This window comes from Coregonus clupeaformis, chromosome 5 (assembly GCF_020615455.1).
Source record: "Coregonus clupeaformis isolate EN_2021a chromosome 5, ASM2061545v1, whole genome shotgun sequence".
Classification (NCBI taxonomy): Eukaryota; Metazoa; Chordata; class Actinopteri; order Salmoniformes; family Salmonidae; genus Coregonus; species Coregonus clupeaformis.
This window is the reverse complement of record NC_059196.1, coordinates 30784707-30807607: the sequence shown is the minus strand read 5'-3', so window position 1 is coordinate 30807607 and position 22901 is coordinate 30784707. Positions and strand designations below refer to the sequence as shown.

Here is a 22901-nt window from a genome sequence, read left to right as displayed (position 1 = left end):
TGTTGTGTTATGTTGTGTTATGATGTGTTATGATGAGTTATTATGTGTTATTATGTGTTATGTTGTGTTATGATGAGTTATGTTGTGTTATGATGTGTTATTATGTGTTATGATGTGTTATGTTGTGTTATGATGTGTTATGATGAGTTATGTTGTGTTATGATGTGTTATTATGTATTATGTTGTGTAATGATGTGTTATGATGTGTTATGTTGCGTTATGATGTGTTATGCTGTTTTATGATGTGTTATGATGTGTTATGATGTGTTATGATGTGTTATGTTGCGTTATGATGTGTTATGCTGTTTTATGATGTGTTATGATGTGTTATGATGTGTTATGATGTGTTATGTTGCGTTATGATGTGTTATGCTGTTTTATGATGTGTTATGATGTGTTATGATGTGTTATGATGTGTTATGTTGCGTTATGATGTGTTATGCTGTTTTATGATGTGTTATGATGTGTTATGATGTGTTATGATGAGTTATGTTGTGTTATGATGTGTTATGTGTTATGTGTTATGATGTGTTATGTGTTATGTGTTATGATGTGTTTTGTTGTGCTATGATGTGTTATGATGTGTTATGATGTATTATGATGTGTTATTTTGTGCTATGATATGTTATGATGTGTTGTGTTGTGTTATGATGTGTTATGATATGTTATGATGTGTTGTGTTGTGTTATGATGTGTTATGATATGTTGTGTTGTGTTATGATGTCGAATTTTGCAGTGGATCTACAACCTGGCTGATCACACACACACACACACACACACACACACACACACACACACACACACACACACACATACACACACAAACACACACACACACACACACATGCGCCAGGTAGCCTCGAGGTTAGAGTGTTAGGCCAGTAGCCAAAAAGTAACTGGTTCAAATCCCGGAGCTGACAAAGTGAAAAATCTGTTGCTATGCCCTTGAGCAAGGCACTTAACCCCAATTGGTGCTGGACAACGGTGACCCTGGCCATGATCCCACTCCCTGATGGAATATGCAAGAAACACATTTCCATTACACACTTGGAACAAGGAACACTAAATGTGTAACAGGATAAATACAAGCACCCCCAAAATTATTATTACACACCAGCCCACCCTTCTGCTATTGAGAGAAAAGACCGTGACGACAGCGTGCGATTTGTAACCGGCTGCTGGAGACAAAGTGCAGCAGGCGCTGCTGGGTAAGAACATAAATCGCGGATCATCCTCGAGGGACCTCGCCTTCTATCTCCTCCAGTGCACGTCTAAAGTGCACTGGTAGGGTTAAAAAGTGTACTCTTCTGGAAGCTACTTTCCCTTATGTTTAAGATATATTCAACTGCACTGCTCAAATATAGCCTATCGGAGTGACTCACCAGGGATGTAGTCTAGCCTATGCGTGCCATTATAACTCGAGGAACGTTTTGGCATTGGTTCAAAGTTTTTTATTTATTTACATGGGAGGCTGAACATTGGGCAACACAAGCCAGGTCGACAAAGTTACCTAAATTAAAATGTCCTCGACTCTCAGCTCCCCTTCGCCGAACAAGAGCAGCCTTTTCACTGCGAGCTACGAGAGGACGGACCTCACCGAGGCGCAAAGACACATGAGCATGCTTCTCTTCGGCTTGTGCGTAGCCATCGCCGCTGCTACCTTTGTGGGAGGTGTGTATTCTCTCTTATTTTTCATCCGGATGAGGTGGAAAACCATCCTGTGGCTCATCGTGGCTTCGATGTCCGTGGACGACCTGCTCAGCGTGATACCTCTCTCCCTCTTCATGCTCCTCCAGTGGGAGAGAGATGGAGAGGGAGGGTCGGTGACCATATGCACTTTATCGGGACTTCTCTATGTGTTCCAAGGACTCTCCAGCAATATGAAGGCTTGCCTTATCGCAGCCTACACATTTTACGTTACTAAGCGAGAAGGAAGTCCTCGGCCGTTAAGGGTGATGTGGGCGATAGCTGGGGTGTGGGTGGTCAGCCTGACCGTCAGCGTACTACCCCTGTGCGGCTGGGGGAGTTTCACCCCGGTCTCTCTCGGCTGCTTCCCGGAGAGACACAGTTTTTACGTTCTGCTCCTTTTTACTTTGTACTCCCTGTGTTTCTGCGGATTGGTGTTCTTCTTCGTTCCTCTCACCTACCAGCTCCTGTGTTCCAGGGAGCCACAGAGGACGTTCTACCCGAGCTACTTGGATATAGCCAGGGATCTGAGAGGGGACGGGTCTGCGCCTCTCTGCGACCTCCCGTCCTTCTCTCGGGATAGCTTGGACAGAAGTTTCAGTGCCTACAAAGAGCTGAATCCAGGTGGGTTGGGAAAAAGGCTAGGGGTGCGGGGAAAAGTGGAAACATATACCTGCCCAACCCCTGCCTCTGACGGTGAACTGAGGGATGGAACCATCAGTAACTGGGAATCCCCGGTGTTCTTTGCACAAAAGCGCTTCTCCATGATCCTGGCGGTGCTGAGAGTTGTCTTGTGGATGCCTATGATGGTGAGTGGCCTAGAGATGGAAAAATGTGTAGATTAAGAAATATCAAATCTATAACAAATAGGTGTTCATGTGGGGTTTAAGATAGGGCTATTGCATTGTATACAGTGTGTTTTCGTTGTCCTGCAATGCCACATTGAATAGGGTAACTAGCCGCTACATAAGAACAATATCCAATTGCAGACACAAAAAAAGCCACCATGTAACTTGACCATTGAAGATTAGTGTGTTCAAATCTAATTAATGAATTTTATTTTGCATTTTTTTAGTAATCAACTCTTAAAAGCTAAAGTCTATTATTTTATTTAAATAAATGTAATATTGAAACAAAATGGCACTGCACATCTCACTGTTAATATCCTCACTATAGCTAGGTTTCCATCCAATTGGTGACAGATTTTCATGTGAATATTCGAAAATCTGCATACAAGCAAAATTCGCGTTTTCCCACCAGAGATGTGTTTCTATCAAATTGACTTGTTGCGGATAAAAGGTGATAGATTAGTGCACATAAAAATACCTTTTGTGGTTAAATTACAATGTACCGAATCAAAAATACAAGTCCAATGGGTTTCCATCGCATTTTCCACTCTACTGATGGTTTTCTCACAAAATATATTTGCGTTATATAGCAAATGTGCCCACTCTGGTATTGGCACGTGCGCTTTAGCCAACAGATTTGCGGATACAGCGCGGGTATAGCCTACATGATGAGATTATTATGGACAAAAGAGAGAGATTGTTTTTATTTGTTAAACGGCAGCCAAGCATCAATCATCATGTCACCAGAATAAGACCCTCAATATTTATTGGAAAGGAGCATCAAGCTCATCACCGTGCACTTTCACCACCCTGTGAAATTCATCATAACTTATTTCATCTGTTGCCTAATAAACTGCATGCATTCCCGAGTCGTACTGGGAGGACCACACAACATGTTATCGCATGACTCCAAGTTGACTTCGACATGATGGTTATTATATCAATATATGTTGCGACATTGGAGGGGGTGGGGCAGTTGCCACCAACACACTCACCTTAAATGTTACTGCTTTATTAAAAACTGGTTGCAATTTGTATCTCTAAACAAGTGGAGGATTTATCTTTACGCTCCCCTAATGGTATATAAAATATATATTTAAATATGCAATATCTCATTAAATATGCACATATTTGTATACCACGCAATGCTTTTTTCTGGACACTGGATGAAGTCAGCCTAAATAATTTTTGTTTCATTTTGTTAAGAGACTCCAGGACCTGACTTGTCCAGAGCAGATTGTGGATAAATACTTTTTTATCTGTAAAATACTAAAGACATGTACGTAAAAATGCATTGTTTTGTGCATTTTACCAAATAAAATGTTATCGACAATAAATATTTTACAGCACATCAAGAATTCCCTCTGGGCAAGTCTGGAAAATATATCGAAGGATAACCACACAACATTTGGTGAATGCAGATGCTTTTGAAGCTGAGGAAAATGAGTTGGGGTGTGGGAAGAATCTGACTTTCAGGAAATGGCAGTTAAAGACAAGTACACTGAATCAAGACTACCAAACGCCAAAAGCGTATTTACACCCTAGCACCATCTCTTCAACGTAAGCTACTAAATGTAGTCCAGTTTGTAACATTCTCTATGAATTTGGGCTTTGAAATGATGTGTAATTGAAATTATTGATGTATGTCAATTATAAATCACTGCTAGGCAAATCCCTGCCTTATCTTAGCTCATTGGTCAACATAACAACACCAAACCGTAGTATGCGCTCCAGCAGGTATATCTCACTGGTCATCCCCAAAGCCAACACCTCCTTTGGCCGCCACTCCTTCCAGTTCTCTGCTGCTAATGACTGGAACGAACTGCAAAAATCTCTGAAGCTGGAGACTCTTATCTCCCTCACTAACTTTAAGCATCAGTTGTCAGAGCAGCTTACCGATCACTGCACCTGTACACAGCCCATCTGTAATTAGCCCACCCAACTACCTCATCCCCATATTGTTATTTATTTTGCTCATTTGGACCCCAGTATATCTATTTGCACATCATCTTCTGCACATCTATCACTCCAGTGTTAATACTAAATTGTAATTATTTTGCACTATGGCCTATTTATTGCCTTACCTCCATAACTTACTACATTTGCACACACTGTATATAGATTTTCTATTGTGTTATTGACTGTACGTTTTTGTTTATCCCATGTGTAACCAGGTAGGCACTGCTTTGCTTTATCTTGGCCAGGTCGCAGTTGTAAATGAGAACTTGTTCTCAACTGGCCTACCTGGTTAAATAAAGGTGAAATAAATAAATAAAGTGGTTAAAATTCATTACAATTTTAATGATGGTAGTATGATAAACTAAAGAAAATATACTTTTTCATAAAGTTTTTGACATCTTTATGTTTACTTTTTGAAAATACTAATATTAGTGGACCAAAATACCAACAAATCTCAAAATGGATAGGTGTCACGAGAATTTCTATCTCTAATTAATCAAACTTAATGCTTTGAATAATTCCCAGAGGGTGTAAGGCTCTGGTTTAATCATGAATTAAATGAAGGTCTGCAACCAACATGAATGATCTGTATGTTTTAATCATGGAGAGCTCTGGTGCCAAAAAACATACAGCTTTTATATCCCTTGACACACAAAGGCACTTTGCTCCGCCCACCTTTAAACAGTTTCTTAGTCCCCTTCACCCTGGAAGGCTTTCTCAACAGTTTCTAACTCCCCCCCTCTGTTAGTGGGTTGACACTACATTATAACTCTAACACCGTTCACACATTTATACTGCATTTGGGGTGAAATCCTTTAGTCAAATACAAATTAATCTATCAATAGGTAGATGCTAAAATGTCATTTCAGACTGTGGTGCCTGGCCTTAATTAGATTATACACTGAGTGTACAAAACATTATGAACACTTACTCTTTCCATGGCATAGACTGACCATGTGACTCCAGGTGAATGTTATGATCCCTTATTGATGTCACTTGTTAAATCCACTTCAATCAGTGTAGATGAAGGGGAGGAGACAGGTTAAAGAAGGATTGAGACGTGGATTGTGAATGTGTGCCATTCAGACACAGGGCAAGACAAAATATTTAAGTGCCTTTGAACGGGGTATGGTAGTGGCGCACCGGTTTGAGTGTGTCAAGAACTGCAACGCTGCTGGGTTTTTCACGCTCAACAGTTTCCCCGTGTGTTTCAAGAATGGTCCACCACCCAAAGGACATCCAGCCAACGTGACACAACTGTGGGAAGCATTGGAGTCAACATGGGCCAGCATCCCTGTGGTACGCTTTTGACACCTTGTAGTCAATGCCTCGACAAATTGAGGCTGTTCTGAGGGCAAAAGTGGATGCAACTCAATATTATAAAGGTGTTCCTAATGTTTTGTACACTCAGTGTATATAATGTTTTCTAAATGATGAGATATTAGAACAACTTAACTCAGAATAATTTCGTTATAGTGACTTTTTCTTTTTTTTGATGAGACAGATAAAACAAATTGTTGTGCAAAAGTAAAAATTGGTGACAAAGTGTTTTTTGTGAGAATTACAGGGGGTGGGTGGGTTGGGGGCAGTTACCCCACATTACCCTATGTCATAATCTAATGATGAATTGGATTCATGAAGTAGACCATAGGGGCCTAAGTACATGCCGTTTCATTCACAGACTCTGGTGCTCGTGCGTCATGCTGTGAACACCCGCAGCTCGTCCCTGGAAACGGTGGAAACGGTGAGCTTCTTCCTGACCCTGCTGGCGCCTGCGGTCACGCCGGTGTTCATGCTCTCTGAGTGCTGGATCCACCTTCCGTGCGGGTGCTTCATCAACTGCCGACGGGACAAGGCGCATGAGCCCACCGGTAGGCTATTCCCTCTGTGATTGTAAAGGGCCAGTGAGCTGACGTGCAGAGTTGAAAAACATATGGGTACAAACCAGACGTTTATCTAAAGTAACGTACAATTTTTACATAGGCCTATATGCTTACAATAATCAAACTCACATTATTATGGTAAATGCCCCATAACATATAGGCCTACACATTAAACCTAACACATTTACATGGACACCAATTGTTATAATTAAAAATAATTTGTGTCTGAAACACATAAGTAATATAAATGGAATATGCTTTGATTTTTTTTGTGCAGAAGTCACTACACATTAGAATTTTCTTCCCACAGCAAAGAAGAAGAGGTTTGAGTTTAACCTCTCCTTCCAACAAGGGTACAGAATATACAAGATATCCCATGCGACCAAACCCCACCACAGCCCCTCCATCGAGAAGCGTTCCTATCACAACCTCTTCAACTTCACAGAAAACCGACTTGCTGTGCTGGACAGCTCTGGGGTCGCGAGCCTGCAGGCCGAGCTTGAGTTCATGACCCCACGTGCGGTGGACAGCTCCCCACTGCGCGAGCATGGCGAGCTGCTTCTCGAGGCAGAGCCAGGTGGGGGAGAGGCCCTCGCGCTGGCAGACTGCCTCCAGTTTCCTCACGGTAACCATGGAGACCAGGACGGCTTCTTCTGTGGGCCCAGCTCCCGGGACCACGAGGACCTCAACCTCACCGACACGTCGTCGGTGTTCGAGGGAACAGAGCGGAGACTGTCACATGAAGAGTGCAGAAAAATGGAGCTGACGGACTGGGAGTGGTGTAGGAGTAAATCCGAGAGGACCCCCAGACAGGTAGCTAACCTCACAACGTTTCCCTGATAGGCTAACATAAACTAACCTTTAGGCCCCTCAAACTCAACTCTGGAGCTCAAAGCAAGTTCGACTGCATTTTTTCATTGTTCCCCACTAATCAGAGACTGATTTAAACCAGGGACACTAGATGTGTGCAATTAATTATCAGGTAGAACAGAAAACCAGCAGGCTCCGGACCTCGTAGGGTAGGAGTTGAGTACACCTGCTTTAGACTATACCAACCAGTGCCATATATTTAGAAAATAATATGTCTCGGGGCTAGACTATAGGTTAGCTAGGCAAATGCATTTTTACACTAAGGCTGCATCACATTGACCTGTGTAGCCTAACCCAGTGTTTCTTCATCCTGGTCATGTGGACCCAAAGGGGTGCACATTGTAGTTTTTACCCTAGCACTACACAGCTGGTTCACATGGTCAACTCATCATCAAGCTTTAGATTTAAATCATGTGTGTGTAGTGCTGAGGCAAATATAAAAATGTGCACCCCTCTGTGTCCCCAGGACCAGAATTAAGGAGCACTGTTAACATATAGACCTAGTGACCAATATGTCCCTTGCTGTGAAGCCATCATATTATATTATCCTCCAATATGTCCCTTGCTGTTTAGCCATCAGATGATATTATCCTCCAATATGTCCCTTGCTGTTTAGCCATCAGATGATATTATCCTCCAATATGTCCCTTGCTGTTTAGCCATCAGATGATATTATCCTCCAATATGTCCCTTGCTGTTTAGCCATCAGATGATATTATCCTCCAATATGTCCCTTGTTGTGGAGCCATCATATGATATTATCCTCCAATATGTCCCTTGCTGTTTAGCCATCAGATGATATTATCCTCCAATATGTCCCTTGCTGTTTAGCCATCAGATGATATTATCCTCCAATATGTCCCTTGCTGTTTAGCCATCAGATGATATGATCCTCCAATATGTCCCTTGTTGTGGAGCCATCATATGATATTAACCTCCAAAATGTCCCTTGTTGTGGAGCCATCATATGACGTTATCCTCCAATATCTCCCTTGTTGTGGAGCCATCATATGATATTATCCTCCAATATGTCCCTTGTTGTGGAGCCATCATATGATATTATCCTCCAATATGTCCCTTGTTGTGGAGCCATCATATGATGTTATCCTCCAATACTTTCCTTTTTGTCTGGGTTCATAATCACTGCAAACAAGTCAGTAATCAAATCAAATCAAATTGAATTTGTCACATGCGCCTAATACAACAGGTGTAGAGTTTACCGTGAAATGTTTACTTACGAACCCTTAACCAACAATGCAGAGTTTTAAAAAAGTTAGTAAGACAAATCTGCTAAATAAACTAAAGGGAAAATTGCACACAATAAATAATAACAATAAGGCAGTTATATAGAAGGGGTACCGAGTCAATGTGCAGGGGTACGGGTTAGTTGAGGTCATTGAGGTAATATGTACATGTAGGTAGGGTTAAAGTGACTATGATAGATAATAAACAGAGAGTAGCAGAAGTGTGTGTGAAAAGTGTGAAGGAATGTGAGTGTGTGTGTGTGTGTGTGTGGCGTCAATATGCATGTGTGTGTGTGTGTGTCCGTGTGTGTGTGTGTTGGAGTGTCAGTGTAGTATGTGTGGGTGTGAGTCCAGTGAGTGTACATCGAGCCTGTGCAAGAGAGTCAGCGCAAAGAATAATAATAGATAGGGATAAAATAAGTGGGTCAATGCAAATAGTCCAAGACCAATCCAATGTGATCATTAATTAACAGCAGCTATAGCAATGTTGTAAGACTAGGACTAGGAGTAGCCTAAAAAGGTTGTCATTCAGGGCAAATTGCAAGGAACCACCTCATAAAACAGATAGATTTTCCATCTCCCTAGGCTACCTGTGTGTTTAAACACGTTACAGTAGGCGGAAATTACCCATGGCGTCTGTACCGAGCGCACCTGTCGTCGCTGGCAAGCCTGATGGCTTCTAATTATGAATGTTAAAAGCGCACACATTGTACAAGTCACTTAAATGTCCTGTTTTAGCGGTTCAGTGTTGGAACGTCCAGCAACTTCACTTGACAACACTCACAAGGAGAAGAGGTCTATGACATGTTTATGAGTTGGTGTGTGTGTGTGTGTGTGTGTGTGTGTGTGTGTGTGTGTGTGATGGACCTGTGCTTGCATTGAAGTGGCAGTAATTGTAAGAGTCCCATTAGAGTCCCAGTCATGTTGTTGTCTGTCCTTTTAACCACATTAACCCAGATTCATGTCAGTAATCAAAGCATAGATCGATGGCTAGAATCATTTCAGTGAATTATCCCTGACCTTACGCCCCACCACCCTGTTAAAATGACAACAGGAGGTAGGCCTACATGTAAACGGCACTATGTTGTTTTGCTGTCCTTCCTGTCTTAGTTAACCACATTCCTCTAACATACCTCAGAATAGTAGGGTTGTACACTGTATTTGACCGTTGTGGTTCTAGGAAATCCTCATATTATCCCTATGATTCTAGAGTCTCCTTACCTCCAAACCAAGGTGTTTAATGTAACACCATGAAATCCATTAACTCTCTGTGAACTCTGAAAAGGTCAGTCTATTCAGATTCAGTTCTGATAGTGTCTTAGGTCTGTTTCCAGGCCTGATGTGAACAGCTACAGTGAAAGGTGTGAGGGAGGTTTGGCCGTGTGTTAATGGAGTACACAGCTGTAGGGATGCAGACGATACAGTCGCTCCACTGCTGCAGGCAAGTGTTTAGAAAACAAAAGAGTGAACGATGAGAAGAGAAAGACATGCTTTACATCCCTGTTTGAGACCACCGGCTCAGTCCCCTATCTCAAAGACACAGACCACCCACTCAGTCCCCTATCTCAAAGACACAGACCACCCGCTCAGTCCCCTATCTCAAAGACACAGACCACCCACTCAGTCCCCTATCTCAAAGACACAGACCACCCACTCAGTCCCCTATCTCAAAGACACAGACCACCCACTCAGTCCCCTATCTCAAAGACACAGACCACCCACTCAGTCCCCTATCTCAAAGACATGACCACCCACTCAGTCCCCTATCTCAAAGACACAGACCACCCGCTCAGTCCCCTATCTCAAAGACACAGACCACCCACTCAGTCCCCTATCTCAAAGACACAGACCACCCGCTCAGTCCCCTATCTCAAAGACACAGACCACCCACTCAGTCCCCTATCTCAAAGACACAGACCACCCGCTCAGTCCCCTATCTCAAAGACACAGACCACCCACTCAGTCCCCTATCTCAAAGACACAGACCACCCGCTCAGTCCCCTATCTCAAAGACACAGACCACCCACTCAGTCCCCTATCTCAAAGACACAGACCACCCGCTCAGTCCCCTATCTCAAAGACACAGACCACCCGCTCAGTCCCCTATCTCAAAGACACAGACCACCCGCTCAGTCCCCTATCTCAAAGACACAGACCACCCGCTCAGTCCCCTATCTCAAAGACACAGACCACCCACTCAGTCCCCTATCTCAAAGACACAGACCACCCTCTCAGTCCCCTATCTCAAAGACACAGACCACCCACTCATTCCCCTATCTCAAAGACACAGAACACCCGCTCAGTCCCCTATCTCAAAGACACAGACCACCCGCTCAGTCCCATATCTCAAAGACACAGACCACCCGCTCAGTCCCCTATCTCAAAGACACAGACCACCCGCTCAGTCCCCTATCTCAAAGACACAGACCACCCACTCAGTCCTCTATCTCAAAGACACAGACCACCCACTCAGTCCCCTATCTCAAAGACACAGACCACCCACTCAGTCCCCTATCTCAAAGACACAGACCACCCACTCAGTCCCCTATCTCAAAGACACAGACCACCCGCTCAGTCCCCTATGTCGGGTACTGTATGTTGTAAAATAGACTGTACCCTACACTTTATACTTTCTGTTTTACAACATACAGTACCCTACACATTCTACTTTCTATTTTACAACATACAGTACCCTACACTTCATACTTCCTATTTTACAACATACCGTACCCTACACTTTCTAGTTTCTATTTTACAACATACAGTACCCTACACTTCCTATTTTACAACATACTGTAACCTACACTTTCTACTTTCTATTTTACAACTTACTGTACCCTACACTTTCTACTTTCTAATTTACAATATCCTATACCCTCCACTTTCAATTTTCTATTTTACAACATACTGTAACCTACAATTTCTACTTTATATTTTACAATATCCTATACCCTACACTTTCTACTTTCTATTTTACAACATACTTTAACCTACACTTTCTACTTTCTATTTTACAACTTACTGTATCCTACACTTTCTACTTTCTATTTGACAACATACTGTAACCTACACTTTCTATTTTCTATTTTACAACATACTGTTCCCTACACATTCTCTCTGTTAGAAAAGTCTGTTTTTCTCCTCCATCGTTGCCAGAACGTGATGTTTTCCTCTCTGGTTTTGTGAGGCACTGAGGCCCAAATGAATTGATATGAAGAGAAAAAAATGGCTCACCACAAGGAACCTGGGAGTGGAGTCAACAGAACAGAGAGGAAGAGACAGTCTCATTCTGCTCCTGAAGGCAGCCATCCAGCCGCAGGCATTACCTTTGAAAGTGACAGCGAGTTCTGAGCATTACCACTGTGGGCTAGTAGTGAACCCTCGGTAGACTGGGACAGGTCTCTCCACGCACACGCACGTACATGCACACACGAGGCAAAGTGTCAATACAGGACTAAGATCGAATCCTACTACACCGGCTCTGATGCTCGTCAGATGTGGCAGGGCTTGCAAACTATCACGGAGTACAAAGGGAAACCCAGCTGCTCAGTGATGCGAGCCAACCAGATGAGCTAAATGCCTTCTATGCTCGCTTCAGATGGATTACCAGGACATGCTCAGACCAACTGCCAAGTGCCTTCACTGAAATGTTCAACCTCTCCCTGACCCAGTCTGTAATACCTACATGTTTCAAGCAGACCACCATAGTCCCTGTACCCAAGAACGCCAAGGTAACCTGTCCTTACTGACTATTGCCCCGTAGCACTCACATCTGCTTTGAAAGGCTGGTCGTGGCTCACATCAACACCATCATCCCAGACACCCTGGACCCACTCCAATTCGCACACCTCCCAAACATATCCACAGATTACCACGCAATCTCTATTGGAAGGCCCTAAAAATGGTCAAAGGCTCCAGACACCCAAGTCATAGACTGTTCTATCTGCTAACGCACGGCAAGCGGTACCGGAGCACCAAGTCTGGGATCAAAAGGCTCCTGAACAGCTTCTACCCCCAAGCCATAATAAGACTGCTGAATAGTTAATCAAATGGCTACCCGGACTATTTGCATTGACACACTTTTTATTTGCACCTGCTCTATGCACACTCACTGGACTCTACCCACACACTCACACATACTACACTGACACTCCCAACACACACACACACACACACACACACACACACACACACACAATAACACACACTACAGACACTCACACACACAAAACACACATACATGCATATTGACGCCACACATATACTCACACATAGACACTCTTTCACACTCATCACCTACGCTGCTGCTACTCTGTTTATTATACATCCTGATTGTCTAGTCACTTTTACCCCTACCTACATGTTTATATTACCTCAATTACCTCAACTAACTCGCACCCCAGCACATTGACTCAGTACCTGTACTTCTTGTATATAGCCTCGTTGTTGTTATTTTACAGTGTTAATATTTCCTATTTTATTTTTAGCAAATTGTTCTTACTTTTTAAACTCTACATGGTTGGGAAAGGGCTCGTAAGTAAGGGTGTTGGTGTGGTTTTGTGTTAAGAAGGTGTCACATAATACATACTGAATGGTCATCCGTAAATATACACGTGTAACATTTATGTATACACATTAGGAACTGAGGAACAAAAGGCCACATGCTGCACAGTGCTGTGCTGTGAGCAGATGAAAGCAGACAGGGTTGTGTTGGGTTTGTGTTATAATAATAATAAGCCATTTAGCAGACGCTTTTATCCAAAGCGACTTACAGTCATGCGTGCATACATTTTTTTTTTGTGTATGGGTGGTCCTGGGGATCGAACCCACTACCTTGGCATTACAAGCGCTGTGCTCTACCAGCTGAGCTACAGAGGACCACATGTTATGTTGATGCTTTCTGTTAACTGTCAGGATTCTATAGTCTACTGCCTCTACACCACTGCTACAAGCCTCTAGCCTCTGTCTTCCACTGGGAGGAGAGACAATTTCAAAGGAATAGAGACATTTCAAATGTCATATTATGTCTATCTAATCTGTGTAATCTGAGGGAAATATGTGTCTCTAATATGGTCATACATTTAGTAGGAGGTTAGGAAGTGCAGCTCAGTTTCCACATCATTTTGTCGGCAGTGTGCACATAGCTTGTCTTCTCTTGAGAGCCAGGTCTGCCTATGGCGGCCTTTCTCAATAGCAAGGCTATGCTCACTGAGTCTGTACATAGTCAACCCTTTCCTTAAGTTTGGGTCAGTCACAGTGGTCAGGTATTCTGCCACTGTGTACTCTCTGTTTAGGGCCAAATAGCATTCTAAATTGCTTTCCAATGTGTCAAGTAATTCTCTTATTGTTTTCTCATGATTTGGTTGGGTCTAATTGTGTTGTTGTCCTGGGGCTCTGTGGGGTCTGTTTGTGTTTGTGAACAGAGCCCCAGGACCAGTTTGCTTAGGGTACTCTTCTCCAAGTTCATCTCTCTGTAGGTCATGGCTTTGTTATGGAAGGTTTGGGAATCGCTTCCTTTTAAGTGGTTATAGAATTTAACGGCTCTTTTCTGGATTTTGATAATTAGCGGGTATTGGCCTAATTCTGCTCTGCATGCATTATTTTGTGTTTTTGTTGTACACAGAGGATATGTTTTGCAGAATTCTGCATGCAGAGTCTCAATTTGGTGTTTGTCCCATTTTGTGAATTATTGGTTGGTGAGTGGACCCCAGACCTCACAACCATAAATGGCAATGGGTTCTATAACTGATTCAAGTATTTTTAGCCAGATCCTAATTGGTATGTTGAATTTTATGTTATTTTTGATGGCATAGAAGGCCCTTCTTGCCATGTCTCTCAGATCGTTCACAGCTTTGTGGAAGTTACCTGTAGCGCTGATGTTTATGCCGAGGTATGTATAATTTTTTGTGTGCTCTAGGGCAACGTTGTCTAGATGGAATTTGTATTTGTGGTCCTGGTAACTGGACCTTTTTTGGAACACCATTATTTTTGTCTTACTGAGATTTACTCTCAGAGCCCAGGTCTGACAGAATCTGTGCAGAAGATCTAGGTGCTGCTGTAGGCCCTCCTTGGTTGGTGACAGAAGCACCAGATCATCAGCAAACAGTAGACATTTGACATCAGATTCTAGTAGGCTGAGGCCGAGTGCTGCAGACTGTTCTTGTGCCCTTGCCAACTCGTTGAAATATATGTTGAAGAGGGTGGGGCTTAAACTGCACCCATGTTTGACCCCACGGCCCTGTGAAAAGAAATGTGTGTGTTTTTTGCCAATTTTAACCGCACACTTGTTGTTTGTGTACATGAATTTAATAATGTTGTATGTTTTTCCCCCAACCCCACTTTCCATCAATTTGTATAGCAGACCTTCATGCCAAATTGAGTCAAAAGCTTTTTTGAAATCATGACAGCATGAGAAGACTTTGCCTTTGTTTTGGTTTGTTTGTTTGTCAATTAGGGTGTGCAGAATGAATACGTGGTCTGTCGTACGGTAATTTGGTAAAACGCCAATTTGACATTTTCTCAGTACATTGTTTTCACTGAGGAAATGAACTAGTCTGCTGTTAATGATAATTCAGAGGATTTTCCCAAGGTTGCTGTTGACGCATATTTACATTTACATCATTTAGCAGATGCTCTTATCCAGAGCGACTTACAAATTGGTTCATTCAACTTATGATAGCCAGTGGGACAACCACCTTTTTTTTTATTTAATTTTTTATGGGGGGTGGGGGAAGAAGGATTACTTTATACTATTCCAGGTATTCCTTAAAGAGGTAGGGTTTCAAGTGTCTCCGGAAGGTGGTCAGTGACTCCGCTGTCCTGGCGTCGTGGGGGAGCTTGATCCACAATTGGGGTGCCAGAGCAGCGAATAGCTTTGACTGGGCTGAGCGGGAACTGTGCTTCTGTAGAGGTAGGGGAGCTAGCAGGCCAGAGGTGGATGAACGTAGTGCCCTCGTTTGGTTGTAGGGTCTGATCAGAGCCTGAAGGTAAGGAGGTGCCGTTCCCCTCACAGCTCCGTAGGCAAGCACCATGGTCTTGTAGTAGATGCGAGACTCAACTGGAAGCCAGTGGAGTGTGCGGAGGAGCGGGGTGACATGAGATAACTAGGGAAGGTTGAACACCAGACAGGCTGCAGTGTTCTGGATAAGTTGTAGGGTTTAATGGCACAGGCAGGGAGCCCAGCCAACAGCGAGTTGCAGTAATCCAGACGGGAGATGACAAGTGCCTGGATTAGGACCTGTGCCGCTTTCTGTGTAAGGTAGGGTCGTACTCTGCGAATGTTGTAGAGCATGAACCTGCAGGATCGGGTCACCGCTTTGATGTTAGCGGAGAACGACAGGGTGTTGTCCAGGGTCACGCCAAGGTTCTTTGCAATCTGGGAGGAGGACACAACAGAGTTGTCAACCATGATGGCGAGATCATGGAACGGGCAGTCCTTCCCCGGGAGGAGACAGATTCTCACCACGCCACCTGGTAGCAGCGCCGGAGATGCCCAACTCTGAGAGGGTGGAGAGGAGGATCTGATGGTTCACAGTATCAAAGGCAGCGGATAGGTCTAGAAGGATAAGAGCAGAGGAGAGAGAGTTAGCTTTAGCAGTGCGGAGAGCCTCCGTGACACAGAGAAGAGCAGTCTCAGTTGAATGACCAGTCTTGAAACCTGACTGGTTTGGATGAAGAAGGTCATTCTGAGAGAGATAGCAGGAGAGTTGGCTAGAGACGGCACGCTCAAGAGTTTTGTAGAGAAAAGAAAGAAGGGATACTGGTCTGTAGTTGACATCGGAGGGATCGAGTGTAGGTTTTTTGAGGAGGGGTGCAACTCTCACTCTCTTGAAGACGGAAGGGACATGGCCAGCGGTCAAGGATGAGTTGATGAGCGAGGTGAGGTAAGGGAGAAGGTCTCTGGAAATGGTTTGGAGAAGAGAGGAGGGGATAGGGTCAAGCGGGCAGGTTGTTGGGCGGCCGGCCGTCACAAGTCGCAAGATTTCATCTGGAGAGAGAGGGGAGAAAGAAGTCAAAGCATAGGGTAGGGCAGTGTGAGCAGGACCAGCGGTGTAATTTGACTTAATAAATGAGGATTGGATGTCGTCAACCTTCTTTTCAAAATGGTTGACGAAGTCATCCACAGAGAGGGAGGAGGGAGGGGGAGGAGGAGGAGGATTCAGCAGGGAGGAGAAGGTGGCAAAGAGCTTCCTAGTGTTAGAGGCAGAGGCTTGAAATTTAGAGTGGTAGAAACTGGCTTTATCAGCGGAAACAGAGGAAGAGAATGTAGAGAGGAGGGAATGAAAAGATGACAGGTCCGCAGGGAGTCTAGTTTTCCTCCATTTCCGCTCGGCTGCCCGGAGCCCTCTTCTGTGAGCTCGCAATGAGTCGTCAAGCCACGGAGCAGGAGGGGAGGACCGAGCCGGCCGGGAGGATAGGGGACATAGAGAGTCAAAAGATGCAGAAAGGGAGGAGAGGAGGGATGAGGAGGCAGAATCAGGAGATCGGAGGGAGAAGGATTTAGCAGAGGGAAGAGATGATAGGATGGAAGAGGAGAGAGTAGCGGGAGAGAGAGGTTGCGACAGCACATTACCATCTGAGTAGGGGCAGAGTGTGTAGTGTTGGAGGAGAGCGAGAGAGAAAAGGATACAAAGTAGTGGTCGGAGACTTGGAGGGGAGTTGCAGTGAGATTAGTAGAAGAACAGCATCTAGTAAAGATGAGGTCAGGCGTATTGCCTGCCTTGTGAGTAGGGGGGGACGGTGAGAGGGTGAGGTCAAAAGAGGAAAGGAGTGGAAAGAAGGAGGCAGAGAGAAATGAGTCAAAGGCAGACGTAGGGAGGTTAAAGTCACCCAGAACTGTGAGGGGTGAGCCATCCTCAGGAAAGGAACTCATCAAGGCGTCAAGTTCATTGATGAACTCTCCAAGGGAACCTGGAGGGCGATAAATTACAAGGATGTTAAGCTTGAATGGGCTAGTGACTGTGACATCATGGAATTCAAATGAAGAGATAGACAGATGGGTCAGGGGAAAAAGAGAGAATGTCCACTTGGGAAAGATGAGGATTCCTGTGCCACTGCCGCGCTGACCAGATGCTCTCGGGGTATGCGAGAATACATGGTCAGACGAGGAAAGAGCAGTAGGAGTAGCAGTGTTTTCTGTGGTAATCCATGTTTCCGTCAGCACCAAGAAGTTGAGGGACTGGAGGGTAGCATAGGCTGAGATTAACTCTGCCTTGTTGGCCGTAGAACGGCAGTTCCAGAGGCTGCCGGAGACTTGGAACTCCACGTGGGTGGTGCGCGCAGGGACCACCAAATTAGAGTGGCAGCAGCCACGCGATGTGAAGCGTTTGTATGGCCTGAGCAGAGAGGAGAGAACAGGGATAGACAGACACATAGTTGACAGGCTACAGAAAAAGGCTACAATAATGCAAAGGAGATCGGAATGAAATGAACTAAACATCTGAGAATGCGAGAGAGCGGGGCCTCCCTCACTTACATTTCACTGAAACCCTCAAATATAACTCTCCCAACTTCCACTTTAGAAATTATAATTGTTGTAAACTACAGCGGTTCAATGTTTTCTAGGAATAGACTCTAACTTAGTTTATTCAGCTAGCTAACTTGGTACAGTATTCTTCCTTGAAAACCGTCCAGGGCACCGAATCCTATGACGCCATAGCCAACTAGCATGCCAGCCTCCAATAACACTGTTTAGCACCAATACTCGGTAACAACAAACCACCAGTGTGTTAACACGCCAAACAGATCATTTGTGTCCGTGTCTAACATTGTGAAAAGTTTTGGGTTAGTTTTGACAGTTTGAGTGAGTACGTCGTCGACTTATTCAGCCAGTTAGTTAGCTAGAATAGTTAGCATACTAGCTAGCCATTGCTCTCTGCCAACAAACCAACCCCTCCTCCCACGGCACGAAACACACAGAGAGAGCCAAGCTAACGTTAACTAGTCACCCATGTCCCGAATTCCCTTGAACGACTCTGGTTACCAGTATGTAAAAACAAAACAAAAATAATTGTAGGTTATAACTTACCCTTAGTAGCTACTGTTAGCCAGTTAAGTGCAAAGCTAGCCACTGAATCGATTCAGCCAGTTCGCTTCAGTAGCTACCCGCTAGCTAGCTAGCTTTATTGGTCCAGGTAGTGGGTTAGCTAGCCTCGTGCTTCACCGGGCTCAGCCGAATACAATACTTACCTACAATAATTACCTACAATAACCTACATTAACTACCGCATATCCCACGGTAGTTATTGGGGTCAAATTTGTCTCCACTTTTGTGGATTGGGGTGATCAGTCCTTGGTTCCAAATATTGGGGAAGATGCCAGAGCTAAGGATGATGTTAAAGAGTTTAAGTATAGCCAGTTGGAATTTGTGGTCTCTATATTTTATCAGTTCATTGAGGATACCATCAACACCACAGGCCTTTTTGGGTTGGAGGGTTTGTATTTTGTCCTGTAGTTCATTCAATGTAATAGTCTTTAATAGTTGATTCTAAGATTAGCATTTTATCATGTATATTTTTTGGCTGTTTGTTCTTTGTTATAGGGCCAAAAAGATTGGAGAAGTGGTTTACCCATACATCTCCATTTTGGATAGATAGCTCTTCGTGTTGTTGTTTGTTTAGTGTTTTCCAATTTTCCCAGATGTGGTTAGAGTCTATGGATTCTTCAATTACATTGAGTTGATTTCTGACATGCTGTTCCTTCTTTTTCCATAGTGTATTTCTGTATTGTTTTAGTGATTCACCATAGTGAAGGTGTAGGCTCAGGTTTTCTGGGTCTTTTTGGTTGGATAGGTTTCTCAATTTCTTTCTTAGGTTTTTGCATTCTTCATCAAACCATTTGACATTGTTGTTACTTTTCTTCGGTTTTCTGTTCGCGATTTTTTTGATTTGATAGGGAAGCTGAGAGGTCAAATATACTGTTTAGGTTTTCTACTGCCAAGTTTACACCTTCACTATTACAGTGGAATGTTTTGTCCAGGAAGTTGTCTAAAAGGGATTGAATTCGTTGTTCCCTAATTGTTTTTTGGTAGGTTTCGACACTACTTTCCTTCCATCTATAGCATTTCTTAATATTATTCAGTTCCTTTGGCTTTGATGCCTCATGATTGAGTATTGCTCTGTTCAAGTAGACTGTGATTTTGCTGTGGTCTGATAGGGGTGTCAGTGGGCTGACTGTGAATGCTCTGAGAGACTCTGGGTTGAGGTCAGTGATAAAGTAGTCTACAGTTACTACTGCCAAGAGATGAGCTATAGGTGAACCTACCATAGGAGTCCCCTCGAAGCCTACCATTGACTATGTACATACCCAGTGTGCGACAGAGCTGCATGAGTTGTGGCCCGTTTTTGTTGGTTATGTTGTCGTAGTTGTGCCTAGGGGGGCATATGGGGGAGGGAATGCTGTCACCTCCAGGTAGGTGTTTGTCCCCCTGTGTGCTGAGGGTGTCAGGTTCTTGTTCAGTTCTGGCATTTAGTTCGCCATAGACTAGTACATGTCCCTGGGTCTGGAAATGATTGATTTCCTCCTCCAGACTGGAGAAGCTGTCTTCATTAAAGTATGGGGATTCTAGTGGGGGGATATAGGTATCACACAAGAGGACATTTTCTCTGTTGAGATTATTTCATTTTGAGTTTCTAGCCAAATGTAAAATGTTCCTGTTTTGATTAATTTAATAGAGTGAGTTAGGTCTGCTCTATACCAAATTAGCATACCCCCTGAGTGGGGGGGTCCCGCAGGTCTGGGAGAGTGTCTTGCTGGTCTGTTGATCTTTTGCTCCTGTGTGAGGTGTTGGGTCTGCGGTTGAGGGCGATATCCTTTAGGGTCCGGGCGAAGGTGGGCACTGATGCCTTGTATAGGTGGACCTGGTCGTAAAGGCTGTTCAAGTCCAGGGTGGAGTGGTGGGCCAGGTAGACGTTTTGAGGCACAGTCACGGGAAATACTTGCGTTTACCTGCTGTATGGTAGCAGGGTGGAAGTCTTCATGGTAGCAGGGTTGAGATAACCACTTGTGCGTTGGGGAAAGTAGAATAAGCTTTTTCTATCACTCCCTTGAGTCTGTGGCCACCCTTTCCTGCTGTGTTCTCAGGTCGTTTGTGCCTGTATGTATTATTATGTGGCTGGGTGATCCTAGTTGGTCCTCAAACAGAAGGTCTAGGGCAAAAAGTTTATTTTCTTATATGTATTTCCCATTTGAGTCCATAAGGAGTACAATCTGTGGCTTGTGTATGTCCTCAGTGGGTGTGGGGGGGGGGTCGTCAGGAGGGCAATCAGGGTGGCTGACAGGGGTGGTGCTCAGAGGGGGTGGGATCCCCTGGGCTTGGGGTTCTTCATTTGTTTGTCCGGCTGTGATGTCAAGGCTATGGTCAGGGTCTAGGGTGGACTGTTCTGCTGTGGTGTCGAGACTTTGGCCAGGATCTGAGTTGGGCTGTTCTGCTGGCTTCTCTGCGGGGGTGGCCAGCTCACCCGTCATCATTCTCACCTTCTCCTCCAGCACTCTGATCCTCTCCTCGAGTGCTCTGTTCTTCTCCTGCTCCTGCTCTTTCTCCTGTTGATGTTGTCTCACCACAGTCCAGAGTGCAGACATGTCTCTCTCCACCTCCAGCTCTCCAGGTCTAGTTAAGGGGGTGTTGTTGTGCTGGACTGTTGTCTGGGTCTGTGCTGACTGGAGTGTAATCACCTGCTGTTCCAGCTCCACCTGCCTTATACAGTGTTGGAAAATGGGAAAATAAATCAACATAAATATGGGTTGTATTTACAATGGTGTTTGTTCTTCACTGGTTGCACTTTTCTTGTGGTAACAGGTCACAAATCTTGCTGCTGTGATGGCACACTGTGGTATTTAACCCAGTAGATAAGGGAGTTTATCAAAATTGGGTTTGTTTTCAAATTCTTTGTGGATCTGTGTAATCTGAGGGAAATATGTGTCTCTAATATGGTCATACATTTGGCAGGAGGTTAGGAAGTGCAGCTCTGTTTCCACGGCTATGCTCACTGAGTCTGTACATAGTCAAAGCTTTCCTTAAGTTTGGGTCAGTCACAGTGGTCAGGTATTCTGCCACTGTGTACTCTCTGTTTAGGGCCAAATAGCACTCTAGTTTGCTCTGTTTTTATTGTTAATTGTTAATATATTAATATATTTTAATTCAATCTTTTTGATCTGTCCTTTAAGTAATTAGGGGTGTACTCTGAGATTTCTCTGTATTTGAAAGTGTGCTGCTGTATATGCCGTAGATAAAATACATAGTTATTGCTCTCCTAGATTTTGACTGTAGTTTGTGTTTGTCTTGTGTCCTTACAGAGATCTGGGGGAGGTCTGTCCATCCCTCTGTGTGCCTTCCAGGGCACCGTCTCCCTGCACGCCCCCACAGGGAAGACCCTCTCCCTCTCCACCTACGAGGTCAGCAGCGACGGCCTCACCATCTCCCCCCACGTGGCCAAGAAGGTGGAGGTCTACCGCTCCAAGTCTGAAGGCCACGAGCCCAGTGCAGACGACCCCACCACCGGAGGCCCGGCCGGGGGAGTGGGGATGGAGGTGGAGGTGGAGATGGGAGAGGTGGCGATGGGGGACACCAACGTGAAGATCCACCTGGAGGTATTGGAGATCTGTGACAACGAGGAGGCCATGGACAGCGTGTCCATCATCTCCAACATCAGCCAGTCGTCCACCCACACCCGCTCCCCGTCATTGCGCTACTCTCTGAAGGAGAACCGCTTTGTCTCCTGTGACCTGGGGGAGACAGCCTCCTACTCACTGCTTATCCCCAACAGTGGCAACCCCGAGGCGGACAACATCAACATCAACATCCCTGACACGGTGGAGGCCCACCGGCAGAACAGCCGCAGGCAGACACAGGAGACGGGAGGCTACCGCGAGGAGATACAGCTGCTCAACGAAGGCTACAGGAAGCAGGAAGAGGACAGAGAAGACTTATACACACACACAGGAAGCAGGAAGAGGACAGAGAAGAATGATACACACACAGGAAGCAGGAAGAGGACAGAGAAGACTGAAACACACAGGAAGCAGGAAGAGGACAGAGAAGACTGATACACACAGGAAGCAGGACGAGGACAGAGAAGACTGATACACACAAACAGGAAGCAGGAAAAGGACAGTGAAGACTGATACACACACAAATCAAATACATTTTTATTTGTCACATGCTTGGTAAACAACAGGTGTAGACTAACAGTGAATTGCTTACTTACGGGCCCTTCCCCCAAAAAGGTGAAATAGTATAAAAAAAATATAAAAAGTATAACACAAGGAATAGACAGAAAAATAGGGAATGAAAAAGGAATAAATCCACAATGAGTAACAACAACTTGGCTTTATACACTGAGTACCAGTACCGAGTCCATGTGCAGAGGTACGAGGTAATTAAGGTAGATATGTATATATAGGTAGGGATAAAG

General features: G+C 44.4%; 1 protein-coding gene across 1 annotated transcript; it reads left to right on the top strand.

The window, feature by feature from the left end:
- The first annotated feature begins 1254 nt into the window (after positions 1–1254).
- On the top strand, positions 1255–22901 carry LOC121566842 (probable G-protein coupled receptor 149). Its single transcript, XM_041876721.1, has 4 exons — positions 1255–2495; positions 6175–6364; positions 6687–7189; positions 21784–22901. The coding sequence occupies exons 1-4, from the start codon at positions 1521–1523 to the stop codon at positions 22531–22533; spliced, it is 2418 nt and encodes an 805-aa protein (XP_041732655.1). The 5' UTR covers positions 1255–1520; the 3' UTR covers positions 22534–22901.